Genomic DNA, 23175 nt, shown 5'->3' with positions numbered 1-23175 from the left:
GCTCGCTTGCTCCAGGTTTGGAGGATATCAGGCCGCCCGGATATCTTTAGGCCCCGGGGAGGGGGGGGGGGCGGTGTCCAAGTTACAGGCTCCAAGCTTTAGCAACCTGGCCCACGAAACCTGTTTCGTCTGCACTTCTATTCCTTAGCCATCCTGCTTGGATCTCATGGGTCTAGTGATTTGAAAAGGGTCATGACCTCTTGCTGGATAAATTTTAAAAACAGAACACCTGGATTTGCTGGCATCAATAACTTGTGGTACTCATAAGTCAATGGGGAATCACAGATTTAAACTAGAATATAAACAGAAGATGCTGAAAATGCTCAGCAGATCATTCTGCCTGGCCTGCTGAGTATTTCCAGCGTATTTTATTTATATTTCAGACTTCCAGAATCCACACTATGATGCCTTCGATTTAAACGTTGCTTGGCCCCCTCGAGTCTCCATGTAGAAAATTTAGGGACTCCCGTTTTAACGTCTGTTCCCAAGTTCCCAGCAGGGGGTTTCCTGAATAGTTAATTTATATTAAAGTTACTGTGTCGCCTGCAAAAGTTCCAGGCAGGAGCGCTAACCAGATCTGTAAACTCGGCATATCTGACAACGTAATCTTGCCAATAAATATTTACAGACAATGTTGTAAGTTCTGCTGAATTAAACAGCTAGAGCAGATACAACAGTAACCTAAAAAACAAATAGATCCCCCATCACAACAGAAGTGATTTTTTGAGTGCTGATCGGTATACAGCTGGCATTAAAAGTAGCAATAAATCACGGATTAACTGGGCTACTGACTGGTATAATATCTCATTTATAATAAGCCCCAGCGTGGTACTGCAAACTCAGCATTCAAACTTCTGCAAATTGATGAACTAGCCTCCATACTGATCATCTTTAAGATAACGCAGGTCTACGAACTGAATCAGGTGATTGCTGACTAGCCTAATGCAACATTTTCCCAACCCACTGCAAGGGATTCAGCATTGGGAAGGAGCTGGGGCGGAGGTGGAGGGGTGGTAGTGGGAACATGGCTTTGAGAGCCAGCCCCTTACCCTTGCACCCAGGGAGAGGCCTAAGACTGCCGAGGGTCCCGAGCCACAGGACTGCACCTCGCCACCACCTTCTAAAGAGCGATTCGGGACAGGCAATAAATACTGGCCTAGCCAGCGACGCCCACATCCCATGAATGAATGTTTAAAAAAGGGTGAGGGAGGGCAGGATGGGAATCACAGGGTGTGAGGGTGGTTGGCAGCAAGGGCTGAGGGGTGACTCTCAGTGACTCCTGCCTTCCTGCTGTCAGGTGCTTTGATCAGGCACTGGGTACCTGACAACAAGGGGGGTTTGCGCACCCCCCGATCTCACTGAGAGCCATCCATGAGCCTTCTCGTCCCAGACCTAATTGAGCCAGAGGCGGAAAGGTGGCGGGATTCCCCACCCAGCACCCTACTGTCCAATTAAATGCCCCCCACCGCCTCCAAATTCACCTAGTGGGTGGGCACTAAATTCCACCCCATGTTCCTCTGTAACACTAGACAGATCCTGTGTGTCTTGGAAGAGTCCCAAGCCCCTTAGTCCACCTCTTCACGGACTGAAGGTTAACTGAGCAACAGCCAGTTTAGGATGGAAATAGTGACCAGATTTTGACCTGCCATTCACTCAATAGGTGAAGGTGAACCAGACAGAGCCAATCACTCTCTGAAAAAAAAAGATATATGGGGATAGGACAGGGAAATGTAGCAACATCTCCAGTAAACAAACAGCTGAAGATTATTGTGTGAGGAAGGGAACTGAAGAAGCAGAACCCAGAGGATTTAAAAATAAACCTCTGCTGGTGCTTCCTTCCTCTCCAGAAAATTCTAGCCCACAATAGGGATCATTACCCGGGTACTGGACAGCCCGAATACCCCACACACATTGTGGGGAGGTGATGGCGTAGTGGTATTGTCGCTGGGCTAGTGATCCAGAGACCCAGGGCAATGACCCAGGCTCGAGTCCCATCACAGCAGATGGTGGAATTTGAATCCAATAAAAATCAGGGGCAGAATTTTGCCCTTGGTGGGCAGGGGTGGTCAGGAAGCCGACGGGCACCGCAACACGATTTTATGCGGGCAGGGCAATTAAGGCTTTAAAAATTTTTTAATTCAAATGTGAAGTTTTTATTTTATTTTTATTCACTTTAGGAAACCTCATCCCGCCCGTGGATGAGGTTTCCTAAAAAGTGCAAAGGCTGCTTGGCGTTTTTGCCTGCCCATCCAACCCATAAATTTGAATTTAATCATCTTTTTAATAGCCTTAGTGGGTCTTCTAATTGTCGGCGGGCGCGCTGCTGACTCTGGCGCATGCCCGCTGATGGAAATATCGCGGGACTACACGATGGCGCTGGGACACTCGCCCGATGTCATCGCGCGTCATTTCACGCTCAGCTGGGTCAGGAGTGTGCCTGCCGCCAAACTCAATATTCTGCCCCTGGAATTAAAAGTCTAATGGTGACCATGAAACCATTGTCGACTGTTGTAAAAACCCATCTGGTTCACTAATGTCGTTTGGGGAAGGAAAATCTGCCATCCTTACCTGGTCTGGCCTACATGTGATTCCAGACCCACAGCAATGCGGTTTGACTCTATACTGTCCTCTGGAATGGCCTAGCAAGCCACTCAAGCACTATAAAGTCACAAAAAAAGGAATGAAACTGGACGGACCACCCGGCATTGACCTAGGCACCAGGACCGACAACTCAGTCCTGTCGACCCTGGAAAGTCTTCCTTACTAACATCTGGGGGCTAGCGCCAAAATTGGGAGAGCTGTCTCAAAGAGCCTGACATAGTCATCCTCAAGGAATCATATACCACAGATTATATCCCTGACACCACCATCACCATCCCTGGGTCTGTCCTGCCGGTGACATCACAGTGGTATACAGTTGGGAGGGAGTTGCCCTGGGAGTCCTCAACATCAACTCTGGACCCCATAAAGTCTCATAACATCAGGTCAAACATGGGCAAGGAAACCTCCTGCTGATTACCACATACTGCCCTCCCTCAGCTGATGAATCAGTGCTCCTCCATGGTGAGCACCACTTGGAGGAAGCACTGAAGGTGCAGAATGTACTCTGGGTAGGGAACTTCAATGCCCATCACCAAGAGTGGCTCGGTAGCACCACTACTGACCGAGCTGGCTGAGTCCTAAAGGACATAGTTGCTAGATTGGGTCTGCAGCAGGTGGTGAGGGAACCAACAAGGGGAAAATCAAACTTGACCTCAGCCGCAGATCCGTCCATGACAATACCAGTAGGAGTGACCACCGCACGGTTGTTGTTGAGACGAAGTCCCACCTTCACATTGAGGATACCCTCCATTGTGTTGTGTGACACTACCACAGTGTTAAATGGGATAGGCTGAAGCGTTTGCTACAATCTTCAGCTGCAAGTGCCGAGTGGATGATCCATCTTGGCCTCTCACGCATGTCTCCAGCATCACAGATGCCAGTCTTCAGCCAATTCGATTCACTCCACGTGATATCAAGAAACAGCTGAAGGCACTGGATACTGCAAAGACTATATATTCCGGCAATAGTACTGAAGATTTGTGCTCCAGGACTTGTTGCACACCTAGCCAAGATGTTCCAGTACAGCTATAACACTGGCATCCACCCAGCTATGTGGAAAATTGCCCAGTTATGTCCTGTACACAAAAAACAGGACAAATCCAATCCGGCCAATTACCGCCCCTTCAGTCTACCTGCGATCATCAGTAAAGTAAAGGAAGGGGTCATCAACAGTGCTATCAAGCGGCACTTGCTTAGCAATAACCTGCTCACTGACTCCCAATTTGGGTTCCGCCAGGGCCACTCAGCTCTTGACCTCATTACAGCCTTGGTTCAAACATGGACAAAAGAGCTGAACTCCCAAGGTGAGGTGAGACTGACTGCCTTTGACATCAAGGCAGCATTTGACCGAGTGTGGCATCAGGGAGCCCTAGCAAAACTGGAGTCAATGGGAATCAGGGGGAAATCTCTCCACTGGTTGGAGTCATACCTAGCATAAAGGAAGATAGTTGTGGTTGTTGGAGGTCAGTCATCTCAGCTCCAGGACATCACTGCAGGAGTTCCTCAGGGTAATGTCCTCGGCTCAACCATCTTCAGCGCCTTCATCAATAACTCTCCTCCATCATAAGGTCAGAAGTGGGGATGTTCGCTGATGATTGCACAATGTTCAGCACCATGTGTGACTCCTCAGATACTGAAGCAGTCCATGTCCAAATGCAGCAAGACCTGGACAACATCCAGGCTTGGGCTGACAAGTGGCAAGTAACATTCACGCCACACAAGAGTCAGACAATGACCATCTCGAATGAGAGAGAACCTAACCATCACCCCTTGACATTCAATGGTATTACCATCACTGAATCCCCCACTATCAACATCCCAGGGGTTACCAGTGATCAGAAACTGAACTGAACTAGCCATATAAATAATGTGGCGACAAGAGCAGGTCAAAGGCTAGGAATCCTGTGATGTGTAACTCACTTCCTGACTCCCCAAAGCCTGTCCACCATCTACAAGGCACAAATCAGGAGCATAATGGAATGTTCTCCACTTGCCTGGATGAGTGCAGCTCCCACAATACTCAAGAAGTTTGACACTGTCCAGGACAAAGCAGCCTGCTTGATTGGTACCACGTCCACGAGCATTCATTCCCTCCACCACCAATGCACAGTAGCAGCAGTGTGTACCATCTACAAGATGCACTGCAGAAAGTCACCAAGGCTCCATTGACAGCACCTTCCAAACCCACGACCACTACCATCTAGATGGACAAGGGCAGCAGACACATGGGAACACCACCACCTAGAAGTTCCCCTCCAAGTCTCTCACCATCCTGACTTGGAAATATATCGCTGTTCCTTCACTGTAACTGGGTCAAAATCCTGGAGTCCCCTTCCTAACAGCACTGTGGATGTACCTACATATGGACTGCAGCAGTTCAAGAAGGCAGCTCATCACCACCTTCTCAAGGGCAACTAGGTATGGGCAACAGATGCTGGCCCAGCCAGTCATTCATTCCATAAATGATTTTTTTAAAAAAGGGCATTATCCATGTGTAAGCCTAGAAAATGCAATCTGGCTATTTGACTGTGCCAGGCATCACTTCCACATCTGAATCTGTCCTCACTTCACTGAGCATGCAGGCGTCACTGGAAGATCCGGAGTGGATTGCTTCCCTCCCTGCCTCACAGGATCTGAATCCATTTTGGTGCCTCACTTGTTGCCTCAAAAGTGAGTTTGGCAAATTGTTACCCTTTCTCGCGACTGAGAACGTGGAAACGAACCAGAAAACGCTGCCCGATTCTGATCAATTCAAACTCACTTTGGAAGAACTCAAGAGATCGGGTTGCTGAAAAACAAAGTTTGTTCTTCAGGGTTCACACAGTTCATCAGCCTGAGCGTCGTCCCCGATGACAGTGGAGTCTCTGAGCTGCTGTAATTTCTCACAGCTGCATTGGCAATAATTTGGTAAAACGTTAGGTCGGGGCCCAGTTTAAAACTTCAGTTTGTTCGGGTTCCTCTGAAGGGCAACAGTTTTTTAAACCAGCTTCATGGCTCTGGTTCTATTTTGATGTCAATGGCGTGAGCAGAAAAAAGGCACAGCTGCCAACTATGTAGGAAGGAGAAAGCAATTATAACATTGGCTTGGCTCATAAAATATCACTGTCTTGAGTGTCTCCTGTCATAATTGTGGTGATGCCTCCGGTTATTAAAATGGTTCATGTCACAGCTACACACACTTTAGTAACCATCAATCCAAATCGATAATACCGGGGAGAAAGCAGCAGTAATTTTCTTTTAGACACCCTCAATCTTCCTGTTGAGTTTTTCCATTACTACTTCCAAAGGGAGCTGGGGATAGCTTCAAATCACATGTGACACCTCCACGGGTGCTGCCTAAATGTGCAATCATCTGTTGACATCACCAGAACCTGATTACAGGTTCAACAAGTCTATGCCTTGCCATTTAAGCCCAATTGAAATCAATTCAAACTGAAGTACCTGAGATCAATGCTCCTGGATAAGCTTTCAGTGATGCAGTGAAATGCTGCTACCCGGGAACGATGATGGCTTTAAAAAAAAACACTGTGCAAACTGAACGTACTGAAGCTAATTTAACCACCTATTTGTGGATTAAAGGGGAGAATAATAAATTCTAATATGCCTGGCTCGGGTAAGGGACTCGAACAAAACTCAATTCACTGAACGTGTTCACAGCTACTGGTTTTGGCGTAAAAGCCAAGGGGAAGCAGTTGTTTTGAGAAGCGAACACGTGGATTGTAACTACTGCCCTCACCTCACTGAGTCAAGTTCAAATACAGGACTGAGAAGAGGTACTGAACCCAAAGCTGACCACAGATCAAGTGCAATTTGCAGCTCTGTGGTCTTAACCTGGTGTATTTAGTTGCCCAAAGAAGGGGAGCGTTGCCTCGTCTTCCCTAAGCCCAAATATAAAATTAACCCAACAAGACCAATGCGGCTGAACACTAACTGGTTGCTTCCCCAAGTGATGCGCCAAAGCCCGAAATAGAGACCTCCAGGCGTAGCATTTAATCACCCACTTACCTTTCTACTGAATTCTGCACCATATATGTACTCAGGTCCTTTCTGAACAAGTTTAAGTGAATTGTAAGTGGTAAAGAATTTGCTAGGCACGAAATCTGATTGACCAATTTTACACTGTTTCTAATTCGGCAACTGTAGTTGTCGAATCTTACAGCACAGGAGGCCATTCAGCCCATTCTGCCTGTGCCAGCTCCTTGAAAGAACTACCTAATTAGTTCACTCCCTTACTCTTCCCATAGAAATCCTGAAATTTTCTCCAGTTCAAATATTTATCTTAAATATTTATTTAATATGGGTAAAATACTATTGAATCTGTGTCCACCATATTTTCAGGCAGTGCATTCTGGATATTATTAACTCAATTGGAAGAACAAATCTCCTCATCTCCCCTCTGGCTCTTTTGTCAATTATAGATGTTTCCACTGATTACCAACCCTCCTGCCTGTAAAAACAGCTTCTTCTTATTTATGTGTAGTCCTCAAAGAGTGAAGCAAAGCTTTGCTAGACCAACAACATGGTTGATGTTAAGAGGTATGCTAACGTGACAACCAATCCGTTCATTCTTCAAAAATATCTTCTCTCATTCCTTCCACACTCACCAGCTCCTCCACTTTCCCCACTTAAGTTCCCAACTGTGCAAGCAATCTCGGGGCTATCAGAGCGCCAGCAGGTGAATCCACCACGCATGGAAAACACTTGCCAAGTGATGCAGGGAGAAATAATTCAGCTCAGCAAGCTGCAGATGTTGGCATTAATGCTCAAACTGCGTGTGCATTGGGAGACTGACCTCCATCAAAAATCCAAAGAATTCAAAATGCTTGGTACCAGAGTACAGCCCATGGTCTGTAGCAGCACAAATGCGATCCTCCATAAAAAAAATAATAAAGATAGAGACGTACACATGTAGGGCAGACAGATCCCATGCACAGAAGGCAGCACAGCAAAATCACAAGGGTGTAAAAAAAAAACTTTTGGTTTTAATAATGCACAGTCCTTTTCCTCCTTTTGCCCCTCATTATTCTCCCCTCCTGATGGCACTGGTTTATGCTGGGTTCCACCACCTCTCTCGTGCTCGTTTATGCACAAATGGCCATTCTGCCAATGGCTATTTGACTGTAGAGGCTGTCACAGTCAAAAGCAATCACATCTTCACTCAGCAGCCATGCATGGGCACTGAAAGACAGCTTGTGTTTGACTGGCACTTTTAATATAGGAACTGTCCAAAGATTCTTTATAACTGATGACAGGGGAGGAAAAACAATAAAATATATAGATTAAAACCAGTTACAGACGCAGTGGTCGAACGATGACAGGATACTTGGGAGGGGTGAAGGCTCAGGCAAAAGGGTGATATTTTTAAAAGGTGGCGAGATGGAAGGCTTCAGAGAGGGAGTTCCGGAGCCTCGAGCCAAAGTGGCTCAAAGTGTGCTGAACACGTTGGGAGTGAAAGGAAAGGAGCCTGCACAGGAGACCAGAAGTACGGGGTCAAAGGGATCCAATACAGGCTGGGACAAGACTTAGAATGCGTACACAGGAGTCAGTGAGGGTCGGGTGATGTGGGTGAGCTGCAGAGGACATGAACGCCTTAGCTATGATCTATACATGTAGAGGCAGTGGTGCAGCGGTAATATCATTGGACAAGTATTCCAAAGCTCCAGGCTAATGCTCTGGGGACATGGGCTCAAATTCCACCTCAGCAGCTGGTGCAATTTCAATTCAATTAATTAATAAATCTGGAATCGAATTAGTCTAAGTAATGGTGACCATGACAACCATCATCAATTGTTGTAAAACCCCATCTGGTTCACTAATGCCCTTAAGGGAAGGAAACTCTGTGCTGCCCTTACCTGGTCTGGCCTACATGTGACCCTAGACCCACAGCAATATGGTTGACTCTTAACTGCCCTCTGAAGTGGCCTAGCAAGCCACATAGTTCATGGGCAATTAGGGATGGACAACAAATGCTGGCCTGGCCAGTGACGCCCTCAGCCAAATAAGGAATAAAAAAAGTCTGCAGAGTGTGAAGGCTGACCAGGTGGACACTGACCCTAGCTTTAAGAGGGGTCCAATGGGCAGTTATCAGGAGCAGACACTGTGGCTTATTCCTTTCCTCCTGAGGCCAATTATAGCACCTTCACCCAGCCCAGCCCAGCCCTGATAATCGTCAGTCTAGTCTTGTATTCTAGATTCCTATGATGTATATAACGAAGAAATGTAGGGGCCATTAATTAAAGACCTCTTCTATTCTGGAGACGTGGATATGTCATTTTAAATTAAACTGTTGATGTTGGCAGCTTGGGTTGATAAATAGCAAGTAACATTCGTGCCACAAGTGCCAGGGGTACAGCGTTGAGATAGAGGATTGGCCATGGTCATGGTGAATGCAGAAGGGCCGAATGACCTACTCCTGCTCCTATTTTCTATGTTTCTATCTCCAACAAGAGAAAATCTAACCATCTCCCCTTGATATTCAATAGCATTACCATCACTGAATTCCCCTCTATCAGCATCCTGTTGGGTGGGCAGGGTAGAAGGGTGGGGGTGGTGTGTATTATCGTTGACCAGAAACTGAACTGGATTAGCCATGTAAATACTGCGACTACAAGAGCAGGTCAGAGGCTGGGAATTCTGCAGCAAGTAACTCGCCTCCTGACTCCCCAAAGCCTGTCCACCATCTACAAGGCACAAGTCAGGAGTGTAATGGAACACTCTCCACTTGCCTGGGTGAGTGCAGCTCCAACAACACTCAAGGTGCTTGACACCATCCAGGACAAAGCAGCCCATTTGATTAGCACCCCATCCACCACCTTAAAACATTCACTCCCTCCACCACTGATGCACAGTAGCAGCAGTGTGTACCATTTACAAGATGCACTGCAGCAGTTCACCAAAGTTCCTTCGACAGCAGCATCCAAACCACTCCAATCTAGAAGATAAGGGCAACAGTTGCATGGGAACACCACCACCTGGAAGTTCCCCTCCAAGTCACTCACCATCCTGACTTGGAAATATATTGCTGTTCCTTCACTGTCGCTGGGTTAAAATCCTGGAACTCCCTCCCTAACAGCACTGTGGGTGTACCTGCGCCACATGGGCTGTAGCGGTTCAACGCCACCTTCTCAAGGGCAATTAGGGATGGGCAATAAATGCTGGCCCAGACAGTGACACTCACATCCCATGAACAAATATATAAAAGTTGGCATCACTCATGTTTGTGAGCAGTTAATGCTTCTTAAGGATGAAACAAAAAGATAAAAATAGTTTTCTTACATTAAGTAAAAGGAGCATTAAAGAAGCAGCATCAGCACTCTGGAGCAATTCTCAACAGCTGGTCGTGTTTCGCTGATGGGAGCTTCCAGTGACACAGGTCGCCATTTCCCTACAGACTTACTCCCTAATCAGATGGTGTAGCACAGGGAACATTGGCAGGGCCATCAGCGGCCTGCGGGTTTTCCAAGGTTAACAGAGGTGAAGTCGACTGAGAGATGTGATTGAGAGCCAATCACCTACAAAATACAACCCAATCACATTGTTGTAAATTTGAGTAACAGCTGGTGGCGCCCACACTAACAGAGGTGTCTGCAGCACCTTGAATCATGGAATGGTTACAACACAGTATGTGTCTGTGCTGGCTCCCTGTGAGAGCAACTCAGCTAGTCCCACTCGCTCGCCTTTTCCTTATTTCTTGCAAGCTTTTTCTCTTCAGCTAATTACCCAATTCCCTTTTGAAAACCCCAATTGAATCTGCCTCCACCACACTCTCAGGCAGTGCGATCCCAGACACTCACTGTGTGTAAAAAGGTTTTTCCTCATGCTGCCTTAGGGTCTTTTGCCATTCACCTTAAATTGGCGTCCTTTGATTTTTGACTGTTCCGCCTAGGAACAGTTTCTCTCTACTTACTCTGCACAGACCCCTCATGATTTTGAACATCTCTAACACATTTCCCCTCAACCTTCTCTTTTCTAAGGAGAGCAACTTCAGCTTCTCCAATCAATCTTCGTAACTGAAGTCCCTCAGCCCTGTCTTGGAAATCTTTCCTGCACTCTCTCTAGCGCCTTCACATCCTTTCTAAGCTGCGGTGCCGAGAACTGAACAGTACAATGGCCACTTCTTTAAATGAAATCACATTTGTTGAAGTAAAAAAAGAATGCACCTTTTAAGCTAAAAAAATCCTTAAGAGAAATGTGGTGCTGACATGTGTCAAAACCCATTCCCCTTAACTGTGCACCTGATGTCTAACCAGCAGTTAAATCATAAGGGCTTCTGCTCATTATCCCCGGATACACAGCGCACAGAATGTGTAGGTTTCAAAATACCCACAGCTTTCTTGCCATGTGGCTCGGACAGGGATTATTTCTGGAATTTTCTAGTGACGGGAAATTTGAAGTTTCCTTCTCCGGTGCCGTGATGCTTTTTACGAAGTGGGTTATGGAGTAGCGGAAATGAAGGGAGAGAGAGGATATTACAGGGCAAACTACATGCACATAAAGGTAACTGACAGGACATTACAACACTAATGGGCAAATCACACTGCGTGATGTTACTAATGAATGCAGTAACATGTGCAGACTTCTGGTACGTTAATGTGCAAACCAAGACTTTGAAAAGATTAATGCCTTAGTTACCAGCAGATAAAGGAATTTCATGTAAAGGCATGCATGCTTACACATCTTAACTAACAATCCCCAAGATTCTTCTCCATGCTAATTTTGACAATACATGACATGGTAAAAATCTGATTCTTACACAGCGACTGGGGTGAAAATTGGCATACTTATTACTGGCTACAGTGTGGAATTTAACCAAAAAAGGGTTTTGGCGGATGGGGGTGGTTGGGGTGGGGGGCGTGGCGGGGGCAGAGGGCACCAACAGTCTCCTGTCTGAAATTGAAAAATGATGTCCATAATGGGTTAAACCATTTCTTGCGCTTTTATGATTTTGGATCTCAGGTATAATTAATACGGACCTCAGGAAAAACACGTTTACAATGTTCAGTCTATTTTCAGTGCAAATGCTAACTGTACTTAAACAACATGATGAGAATAGATTGATGAAATTTAACACATTTTAAATGCAAACAAAGGAGTAAAGTTTGCTCCAGTTAAATATTAAGCAGCCTCCACTGACTGCAAGTCAGTAATTGCTCTATCTTAGGACAATTGATGCACAGACGTTACAATATGAAAAGAAGTTTGTCAAGACACTTCAGGATGGAGTTAGCAGTCGTCTAATGAACAGTTCTAATCCGATTTATTGTCAATCTGCCGAGGAAATCCACATTTTTTTTTACACCCTTGATGCAAACTTGCATAACATGCACACAAGACAGCTTGCAATCAGCCCGCCAGGCAACTGGCTAGCTATTACATGCACAGCGTAAGGAGCTATGATTCGTGAAGACAAGGGCGGTCCATACACAAGTGAAGGTGGCAGAGACAGGAACACACATGTGTATACACACACACCACACGCAGACACACACATACCCTGTAGATCCAAAACATCCACATTCAGCAGCTTCTAGGGTACAGTTTTCAAAAACCAAAATTGTGCAGAATGGCCATGTCCTCTCAGGAATTGGTATAGTTTCTAACTGGAACATGAAGGTCGATTATCATTTGATGCTGAGCACTAATCCTCTGATCTGACAACTTACTGTTGGTTTAACATCATATGCTGCTTAGACGCTCGCCCATGTCTTTGTTGCCTCAATGGTCTTCTGGCTGGACATCCTCTGTAAACTTGAGTTCATCCAAAACACTGCAGCCTGTGTACTAACTCGTACCTATTCCTGTGCAACCATCACTCCTGTCCCTGTTGACCTACAATAGCTCCTGGTCTGACAATGCCTTGATTTTAAAATTTGCATACCTCTATTCAAATTCCTGATGGCCTTGCTCCTCCCCATTACTGTAATCTCCTCTAGCTTTACAATAATCCAAGTTCTCCGCGCTCCTTAAATTCTTAGAAAATATCAACGGGATTAGACAAAGTCAACATGGATTTATGAAAGGGAAATCATGTTTGACAAGCCTACTGGAGTTTTTTGAGGACATAACTAGCTGAATAGATAAGAGAGAACCAGTGGATGCGGTGTATTTGGATTTTCAGAAAGCTTTTGATAAAGCCCCACATAAGAGGTTAGTGTGCAAAATTAAAGCACATGGGATTGGGGGTAATATATTGGCACGGATTGAGAACTGGTCAGCAGACAGGAAACAAAGTAGGAATAAAGGGATTTTTTTTATACATCAATGAATTGAAGGAACCAAATGTCATATTTCCAAGTTTGCTGACGACACAAAACTTGGTGGGAGTGTGAGTGATGAGGAGGATGTTAAGAGGCTTCAAGGTGATTTAGACAGGTTGAGTGAGTAGACAAATACATGGCAGATGCAGTATAACATGGATAAGTGTGAAGTTATCCAATTTGGTAGGAAAAACAGAATGGCAGAATATTATTTGAATAGTGATAAGATTGGGAAATGTTGATGTACAAAGGGCCCTGGGTGTTCTTGTAACTAATCACCGAAAGCAAACATGCAGGTGCAGCAAGCAGTTAAGGAGGCAAATGATATGTTTGCCTTCATTGTGAGAGGACTTGACTATAGGAGCAAGGATGTCTTATTGCAGCTGTACAGGGCCTTAGTGAGACCACACCTGGAATACTGTGTGCAGTTTTGGTCTCCTTACCTAAGGAAGGATATACTTGCTATGGAGGGAATGCAGCAAAGGTTCATCAAACTGATTCCTGGGATGGCAAGATTGTCGTATGAGGAGAGATTGGGCTGACTAGGCCAGTATTCACTGGAGTTTAGAAGAATGAGAGGGGATTCTCATTGAAATGTATAAAATTCTGACAGAGATGGACAGACTGGATACAGGGATGATGCTTCCTCTAGCTGGGGGTGGGGGGAGGGGGTGCGTTTAGAACAAGGGGTCACCATCTCAGGATATGGGGAAGGCCATTTAGGACTGAGATGAGAAGAAACTTCTTCACTCAAAGAGCGATGAACCTGTGGAATTCTCTACCGCAGAGGGCTATGGAGGCCAAGTCACTAAATATATTTAAGAGGGAAATAGATAGATTTCTAGACTCTAAAGGCATCAAAGGGTATGGGGAGAGAGTGGGAGTGTGGCGTTGAGATAGAGGATCAGCCCTGATCATACTGAATGGCAGATCAGCCCTGATCATACTGAATGGCAGAGCAGGCTCGAAGGGCCGAATGACCTACTCCTGCTCCTATTTTTATATCTTTCTATCCTCTTGGGCATCTCTGATTTTCCTTGCCCTGGATTTCTCCCCAACCATTTGAAAACCTGTCCATTGCTGGCCATACCTTTAGCTGCCTGGGCCCAAAACTCTGGAACTCCCTCCCTAAACCTCACTGCCTCGCTATGCCTTTACTTTAGTTTTAAGGAACGATCTGTTTGACCAGGCTTTGGGTCACCTCTGTATCTGTGTCAATCAGTGCCAATTTTTGTCGCACATCAAAATTTGTCGATTGCCTTGGGACATTTTTACTATTTTAAAAGCGTTACATAATTGTAAATTGATTTGTTTGCGTTCTTGGTCAAAAGGGTCTGCGTGAAGAGGGAATTTGTGCTGCTTTCAAAGAATGATAGTTTTGTTTCAACAGTGTATCTGGAGGCCATCAACGTGGGTATGGAGGGTGAGGGGAACTAGCTAGGATGAGCTCCTACACCTGCAAGTGCAAGGGATCTGACATAACGCTGGTTCAGTGAGCGGACTAACAAATTTACCCATCAACGTTATGGCGGCTCCTGTCGCTCTCCTGGGATCAGCACATCCTTCCAGCCAATGCTCAGCCAACTACCAAATGGACTGCAGTGGTTCGAGAAGGCGGCTCATCGCCACCTTTTCAAGGGCAGTCAGGGATAGGCAACAAACGCTGGCCTAGCCAGCGGTTCCCGTGAAAGAATACAGAGAAAAGCTATACCAGCAACGCTCAGGGATAACATTTCCAGAGGAGTTTCCCAATCGCTGACCAGGACACTGGTCAAGAAATCACGCAAGCTCTTGACTTTACATCAAAGTTACAGAGAGTGGGAGAAATCCAGTCTTAAATACTGATGGCTGCTTTAAACAACAAATAATTATACAAAACCCTAGTTATGGAGGAGGATGCATAGTGAGACACCAAACATTTGAAAATCTGTTCATCCATTTAGTGATATATCTCAATGGAAGATGACCTTTTAATATGAAACAAGTTTTTAAAAAGCTTGGCTGGAATTTTCCAGCCCCTCACGGCGATGTGAAAGGAGATTACAATGGCTTGCCAGCCCCACCACGGGGTGGGTGGGTGGGGGTCTGGAAAATTACAGCCCTAGTGTGTACAAATGAATAAATTATTCACTCATTTCACACTGTGCATTTTCTTTTTCTTAAGTTGTGGTGTTATAAAACTCAAAATGTAAAGCTTGCCTTCCTGCTAGCCTTTATTGCTTCAGAACCCAAAATGCATCCTTCCTCTTTTTAATTAAAAAATGTTCTCTTCCCCGAATTTCCCCCTCTGGAGATGCTGATTTAGAGATTGGGTGCAGTTCCATGAAAAGGCTCCACCATCTCACCTGGCTGTTATTTTTCGCTTGGGAGTTTATTGCTGTCCAACTACCTGGATACAAAAAGCATCCAAGCCCAATCTCTGCACACACACACACACAAAACATAGCATGGTGTCTCTGGACCGCAACCAAGGAGCAAGAACTCTGGCTGCTATTTCCTCTTCCCTTGCCACTGACAGTAGACACCAATTTGGCAATGCAGTTGCTCTTTCTAGCTGGGATCTGCTACAGGCAGGAGGTCAAGGCTGACACTTTTCAGTTTATATAGCTCAATGCCACAATAAGCAAGGTCTTAACCCAAAAGGCCAACAGCGGAGTGAGCCAAAACATTAGGGTTTAAACCACACTAAATTAGAACTAAAACCATAAACCTATTATTTCCTATCAAAGTGCCCTCCATCATTGTTTGTGTTTGTACCAAAAAGCATTTGTCGTGTTTGGCATCAGTGGCATTTTATGACAAGCTGAACAAGGAGCAATCTGCTACAGAGGTGGACTTGGCATTGCTCCTTTCCCCTGCCCTCTGCAGTGCTCTAACTAGTCGCGCCTGGATCGACACACACAGACTCCTCGGACTGAGCCAAAGACTGGATTAGAACTCAAACTCTCTAATTAGGATGAGGCTCTATCTTCAGGGTAGCTTGAATATTGGCTTGCCCAGTTTGATGCCAATCGAGTCTCCAATTCATGACAGCAGGGTTTCATTGCCATCTGTCGAAGTGCCGTGGCACAAACTTCACGCACAACACCAAAGCACAAGGAGCAGGATCCAAATGGAAATTAATTCACTCAAGCACATAATAATTAGATAAATTTGTGAACCTGACCTCTTTCATCTATCTGTCCCCATTGCATCCAAAATTAATTGCTTACAGAAGGTCTCTTACCGGTCAACTTTTACTTGTCTGAATGTATACAATAATATCATTTTTTAAGTATAATTGTGGTAGAAAGGGACATCGTCCTTGCTATTTTTTAAAAAAATCCCCAATTACCCCGGAGAGGTTGCAGTCGTGTACTGCAGGTGCTCCCACAGTGCTGTTAGGTCAGGACTTCCGGGCTCTCTTGGCCCAGCAACGGTGAAGGAATGGCATCACCTGCCTCAGTAAGGATCGCGTGTGACTTGGAGGGGAACGTGGCGGTGATGGTGTTCCCATGGCACCCGCTGACATTGTCATTCTAGCTGATGAAGATGAATGTTAAGACAAATAAAGTAAGTTAAGGTTTCGCTTTGTATCTATCAAAAACTGGAACCTGATGATGCATTTGCTAGACCATATGACAAGCAGGACATTGTGCAGAAAATCACACACAATTGTAGGAGCTTGTTTTCGCTTCTCACCAATCACGAGAACAAATCCAAATCTAACAGGCACATCTTTCAAGGATCTATAGACATGCACACCAAGGTCCCTCTGATCCTCTGTTCTGCCTAGGGTCCTACCATTCATCGTGCATCTGGAACTCACTGCCTGAAAGGGTGGTAAAGGCGGGAATCCTCACAATATTTAAGTAGTATTCAGATAAACATTTGAAACGCCATAGCAAATAAGACTACGGGCCAAGTGCTGGAAAATGGGATTAGAGTAGATAAGGGCTTGATGACCGGTGTGGACACAGAGGGCCTCTCTCCGTGCTGTAAACTCTACGACGCTATCTTCTCACTTGCATCCTCCACACCTCACCCCTGTACTCCCTCCCATATCATGCGACATGCCAATTTTAGGGGAGGTGGGGGGAGATAGCTTTTTGAAACTATAGTCTCAGTAAAGGGGCAAGCCATGCATCCTGAACAAGAAGGTACCTCTAACCTTACAAAAGCTTTCTAGCTGCTCCTAAGCAGTAGACAAAGCATATTGAGAGCTTGGGCATGTATCGTTTGAAAGATCCCCCAAAAAAATTCACAATCTCAGAAACATTGCAATTCATTAAAGATATCGAGCTTTTTTTAAAAAACAAACCCTGTCTTTTCTATAAATAAAACAAATGGGAGGGGAACGGTTGGCAGCATTTGAAACTGTCAGCTCCATTTTGTCTAAGTTTGTTTTAATGTTGAGAAAGTTGCATTCTTAAGAGCAAATCCTTCTGGGTCAGGAGAGACCTGACCTTTCCCCTCACTTGACAACTTCTCCTGACCCTGGTCCAGCAGGGTCACATTCAAGGTCCGAAGAGCCCTCACAGATAAGGTCAGAGGTCGAACTCGCAAGGACAGAGGCACGCCGCTCCGACTCTGATTGGACAGTTCCCAAGACAAGACAAAAAGAGGTGATCATCGGTGAGACACTGCATACGAGAAAACACATTTGAAACAAAAACACTTGAAAATGCAGCAAGGGAAACACAGAGATGGAACTGTGGTCTGGCACTACCAAATGTAATGGGCACGTAGAACAATGTTGTGATGTGACATGATGGCAAATGGATTCAAAGGAGAAATGGGATGGCGTTGAGCAGGAACTATATTGCAACATTAATCCTACTTCACTTCTGTCGAGTTGTGAAGGCAACATTTAGAGTAGATGAGAAGGATTTTTTTTTAAGTCACAACAAAAGCAATGCAGTATGTAATATCTTTACAGAGGTCATGGCAACAGAGAGTTTTACGTCCAGGTAAAATATTTCGATTGCTCACGCAGTGGGTCACCGCAAGTACTTACCGCAAGGACCCTGATATTTGACTGGAATGAAGGCTCTCTGCTGACATTCAGCCTGCTTGCGCTCGCAGTCATTGTTGTAGCTTTGGTTGTCCTGACCACACACGGGTTTGTAGGCTCCGTCACAAATGATGCGATCACAGGAGCAGCGGGCAATGCCCCTTCGGTTGAGGCATACTGCGTTGAACTTACACTCCTCCTGGCACTTGTCTGTAATCGAAACAGTGAGGAGATTTTAGCCCAATAGCACAATACTCTGGAGCAGGCAGAGACCGGTGGGACATGAGGGCAGCAGCGGGTGGGCACAGCTTGGCATACGTCCTTTATAACTATTCCACTACCTTAAAGAATGATACTAAAATTAATACATCTTTTAGGATACTGTGTGCTGTTTTGAGGGGACCTTGGTTTAGGAAGGGTTCCTAATCATACAGAAGATGGTCACTAAGCTATCAGGAACAAAAGGTTGTAGTCTTGGAGAGAGACTGGAAGAAACTAGGGCTTTTCTCATTACAGCAAAGGTTAAGAGGAGGTTTACAAGGGAATACATAGAATATACGGCACAGAAACCTATGATAATGTTGCACAAAATTCTGAAAACATATAAACTAAATGGGGAAAAACTACTTCCACTGGTCAGTTGATCTGTAAGTAAGATGATCACTGAATGCTAGGGAATAAAATTACACTGAGGTTTGTTGGGACATGGAGTTCCGTACCGGGAATAGTGATGGAAACAGCATTCATAATGAAAGGGATAGGTACATGATAAAAAAGGGATACGGGGAAAGCTTTTTAACCCAGAGGGTGGTGACGGTCTGGAATGTGCTGCCTGGGAGGGTGGTGGAGGCGGGTTGCCTCACATCCTTTAAAAAGTACCTGGCCAAGTGCTGGTAAATGGGATTAGGTAGGTAGGTCAGGTGTTTCTCACGTGTCAGTGCAGACTCGATGGGCCTCTTCTGCACCCTGTGATTCTGTGAAAGGGCTAGAGAATGGGACTCATTGGATAACTACAGACAGTGGCTTCCATCCATGTTATGATATTCTGTGATTCTGTGAATAGATCCCCCAAGTCTTGGAAATGGATGTATAGCTGTAAGTCTCCAACTCTTGCAGTGTTGAACAAAAGGACTTCAGGGAGCCCCGCGGTGGAAGGGCGTAGGATTCATCCCTTCCTCCCCAAAGCTGCATTTCACAAGGAGATGAGGAATGCCAGGGATCTCCCTGCTGGGGTGGGCGAGGGATCAACGGGAAGTCGCAACCTGCCAGATGCCAACAGCGCTGTTTCTTTACCTCAGAATGTTCCAAATCCAGGGCAAATTAATATTTTGAAGTGCAGTTGCTGTTGCAGCACAGGGGAAAGTGTCAGCCAACTTACGCACAGCAAGATCCCACAAACCACACCAAAATTAACGACCAGATAATCTGTTTTTTGTCATGCCGGTCAAGGCAGAAATGTTGGGCAGGACAAAGGGGGAGCTTCGCTACTCTTCTTCCAGTTGTGCCACGGGATCTTTTACATTCACCTGAGAGGACAGATGTCATATCCAAAGGTTGGGGCCTCTGACAGTGCAGCGCTCCCTCAGTACTGCACTGAAGTGTCAGTCGAGATGACGTGCTCAAGTCACCGGAGTGAGGCTTTGAACCCGTTATTTTCTAGCTTCAGAAGCAAAACTTCTCCCACTGAGCTAGAGGGCACACTCTTGTGAGCAGCGTATGTCTTACAGGGATTCAAGCATGGAGCCTCACTAAATGGGAGCACTGGTCGCAGAACTGGGGTTGCAATGTTAGGACCAAAATACCACCCCATGTGCCCACCTAGTGCTCCACATTGAGAAAGGATAGGGAATTAGGATTTAAAAGATCACATTTATAGCAAATAATGAAGCTGTGTTCAATAGTGTAGAGGTTTTGGCACCCAACTTGTCACCCAGAGATATACTGAGTTTAAATTTCATCCCGCAGGTCACGGAATTGAACCCCAATAAATAATTGCCAGGCTGGCACTGTAAACGTAAGAATTGGCGAAAAGTGTTTAAAAACCCCAACTGGTTCATTCGTGCCCTTCCAGTACAAGAAATTGCCACCCCTAGCTAGTCACCTGACTCCAGTCCATTGCTGTGTCCTTGCCCCTTGATGTCCTCTGAAGAAGCCTAACAAACCACCCAAATTGTGAAGACAATTGCGCTGAAGGGAGGAGCCCATGGCCACATCTCGAGAACAAATTAGAAAAAATATTTAACTCTGCATTTAGCCTGAGGTAAAAGTTTAATGAGAAAATCAACTGGGAGGTTGAGTTTTGAGGGGCATTCAGAGGGATTTGTGTTTTTTTGGTAGAAAAATGTTGAAGTGTGTTACAATTAATCAGCAGATGCCGAGCGCTGAATGAGACTCAGGACTGAACCCCTCTGAACCTCAGAACTTGACCATCACGTGACAAAGTCGATTTTCACAGGCAGCCTAGGGGCTCTGGTATGTCGCGGCTCACCTCTAGCCTGACAGGGTCCCGAGCGAACTTTCTGAAGATTGATGCCTCTGATAGCTCCCATTCTCTCCATGGTACACTTGTTGTTGTAGGTCTGCCCATCGTCCGAGCAGACCGGCTGGTACTCCGGCGGGCAGCTTTCCGGTGTCAGCAGCACCTCGGGTTTGCGAGCTCTCGGGTGCACTCGACACGTCTTATTCAGATCGCTCTGAGCGTCTTTGCACGGGTCTGTACACAACAGAATGACCAGGTTACAGGCGCTGGCGTTACTACCCTTTCTCTGCCCGTCAGTGTGTCAAATACTGAAGCAGTGGAGTTTGACACCCATTTGTCCAACAGCTGCAAATCCACGTTATAAAGAAATACAGAGGACGTGCAGCCTAGAAAGACACCTCCAACTGGGCTGTGCTGGTGTTTGCACTCCGTATGAGTCCCCTCCCACCCTACTTCATCTCACCTGATCAGCATAACCTTTTATTCCCTTTTCTCACATGTATTTACCTGGCTTCCCCATAAAGTTGTCAATATTACAACTTAGCTCTCATTCCAGCAGATTAGGGGATGATGAAGTCAGGGGAACAGGGGCCCCACACTGTCATTAAGTAGCTTCACCCACTGGGAGTGCAAATCAGGGATTGGACTGCTTGTCGCCTGCAGTTTTCTGACTGTTCTCTTTTGGTCAGAGAAGCACGTGCCTAAATATCGGTAGCAGAAAAGAAGTGCGATTGTCGCTCTCTGATAACCACTGACAGCTGGTGAATCACCATCAGTCAGAACAACCAAGTGGGTTTCTCAGCAGCACCTTCCTCCATCTCTCCTCCTTACCATGGGGCGTGGTGCTCAGCGTGAGATGGCTGTCACTGGTGATTCATCCTGGTTTGGTAGTTCGTAATTGGGGCAATGTCAGTTCTACCCATCCCAGCAATTCTGGGCCAATGATAGGGAAATAGGCCAGGGCTCCAATTCTTGCTGGAGTCTGGTTCCATGGACGCCACTGGTCCTCCAGAATGTCACTCCAATCGATTTTCTTGACCTGATGCCTCAACAGGAAACACTGGTGGGCTATTCATTTCTGGGGTGAAGTGTACATGTTAACCTCACCCACACACTCCAGCAAGCATTGCCTGGACAACAATCAGGAGAGGGGCTCTGGCCAACGTTTTCTTTCTCTAGTCCAGGGCCAAATTAACATCAGCACAGCAGGAGGCCATTCAGCCCCTCAGGCCTGCTCCGCCACTCAGTTAGATCCTACCTGATCTTTGCTGCAACCTCCTTTTCTCCAGCTTTGCTCCATAAACTTGATAGAGTTACCCAACAATACTGACCTCAGGCCCAAAAGCTCTTTCACCTGCTAAGATCTGGTCTGTACGGCTTAAAGTGAATATTGAACAAAAACACAAGACAACCGAGGAAATTGGTATGACAGGTTATGATTAAACATACCTCAGAGGCCAGCAGCCAAGGCCGCAATGACCAGGGAGTGAGGGTCACATTTCTTTTACAATGTGAGGGGAGAAACATAAACACACGCCTGAAACTCTGGACAATCTGAGAAGAGAATAGCTCTTTACCCTGTCGTACCCCGGGGTCGTACACTCGAGATGCCCCAGAAGATCCGCTAGGATCCCCTTGGAAGTCCTCACGCAAGGACTGCACGGGAATTGCCCGGGAAGCTTCAACCTCTGTGGGGCAATTCCCTGCATCTGGGATCCTCTGAAACTCTGATTTAAAGTTGGAGACGTCGGATTGTTCTGACGACTTACTTAGCAGAATAGTTACCCAGGAAAGGTTAGAAGGATTAAAACCAGTTCTAACTGCTGGGTAACTACATTGCTGACCACACACCACCCCCCACATCCCCAACAGCGACCTCCCACTACATCCCCCTGACCACCCTCCCAGAGCACCTGATCACTTCCCCCACCTCTGTCTACCCCACCAACACTCCTGACCACCTGACTGGCCCCAGCATCCCCCAACTAACACTCCCCGATCCCCCAACCCCCAACTGCCCCACCAACCTCCCGATCTCCCCCCACCCCACGACCACCCTATCCCTCCGATCACTCTAACCAGCCCCCGATCATCTGACCTTGCCCCCCCACCCTATCTCCCTCACTGTACACACTTATCCTCTCTCTGTAGCTGGTCAAAGTGGCTGGGACATTTAAACTCACCAGAATACGGCAGCTAGGACCGTAAACGGGTGGGGGGGGGGGGGGGGGGGGGGGGGTGTGGCTTTGCTTCCCCTGATGATCCTGCACTGTTCAGAAGGACTTCAGGAGCAGCTATGCTCCACATTTCTCAGCCCAGGTTTGAAGTCTGGATGAGAAACATGGAGCTCCATGCTAAGGTAAGGAAATAGGAGCAGAGTGGCAGTCTGTTGGTGACTGCCACTCCACAGAAGATTCAGCCCCATATTTCTCACCTTGTTTTCTCTTCCTCTTGCTGGATGACAATTGCATGAGGTCTTGGCTGACCCTCGTACATGCTGCTACCCTCTGCCTCTATATGTATCTGACCTGTCCTGACAGGGTATATGGGCAGAGGTATCGGCGCTGAACCTGACTGCTACAGGAGCAGAAACTCTGGCTGAAGCTTTCTCTCCTCGCATGAGGGACACTGAGATCAAATGAAATGCCACTGCTGTCACCTTATCTGAGATCAGTGGGGAGGCAGTGGCCTAGTGGAGTTGTCACTGGACTGGTAATCCAGAGACCCAGGGTAATGCTCTGGGGCCCCAGGTTTGAATCCCACTACAGCCAATGGTGGAATTTGAATTCAATAAAATCTGGAGTTAAAAGTCTGAGATGACCATGAAACCATTGTCAATTGTTGTT

At 46.2% G+C, this 23175-nt stretch overlaps 1 protein-coding gene across 2 annotated transcripts in view; it reads right to left on the bottom strand.

Annotated features, from left to right (window-relative positions):
- agrn (agrin) overlaps window positions 1-23175 on the bottom strand; it is a 474755-nt gene that overhangs the window by 106409 nt on the left and 345171 nt on the right. For both annotated transcript variants that reach the window (XM_078557865.1, XM_078557866.1), the window contains 2 exons: window positions 20339-20563; window positions 17854-18060 (listed from right to left, as the gene is read on the bottom strand). In XM_078557865.1, coding sequence (XP_078413991.1) covers window positions 17854-18060; window positions 20339-20563 — 432 coding nt within the window. The remainder of the gene's footprint in view (window positions 1-17853; window positions 18061-20338; window positions 20564-23175) is intronic.

This window comes from Cetorhinus maximus, chromosome 15 (assembly GCF_964194155.1).
Source record: "Cetorhinus maximus chromosome 15, sCetMax3.hap1.1, whole genome shotgun sequence".
Lineage (NCBI taxonomy): Eukaryota > Metazoa > Chordata > Chondrichthyes > Lamniformes > Cetorhinidae > Cetorhinus > Cetorhinus maximus.
This window is presented reverse-complemented; position numbering and strand designations above follow the sequence as displayed.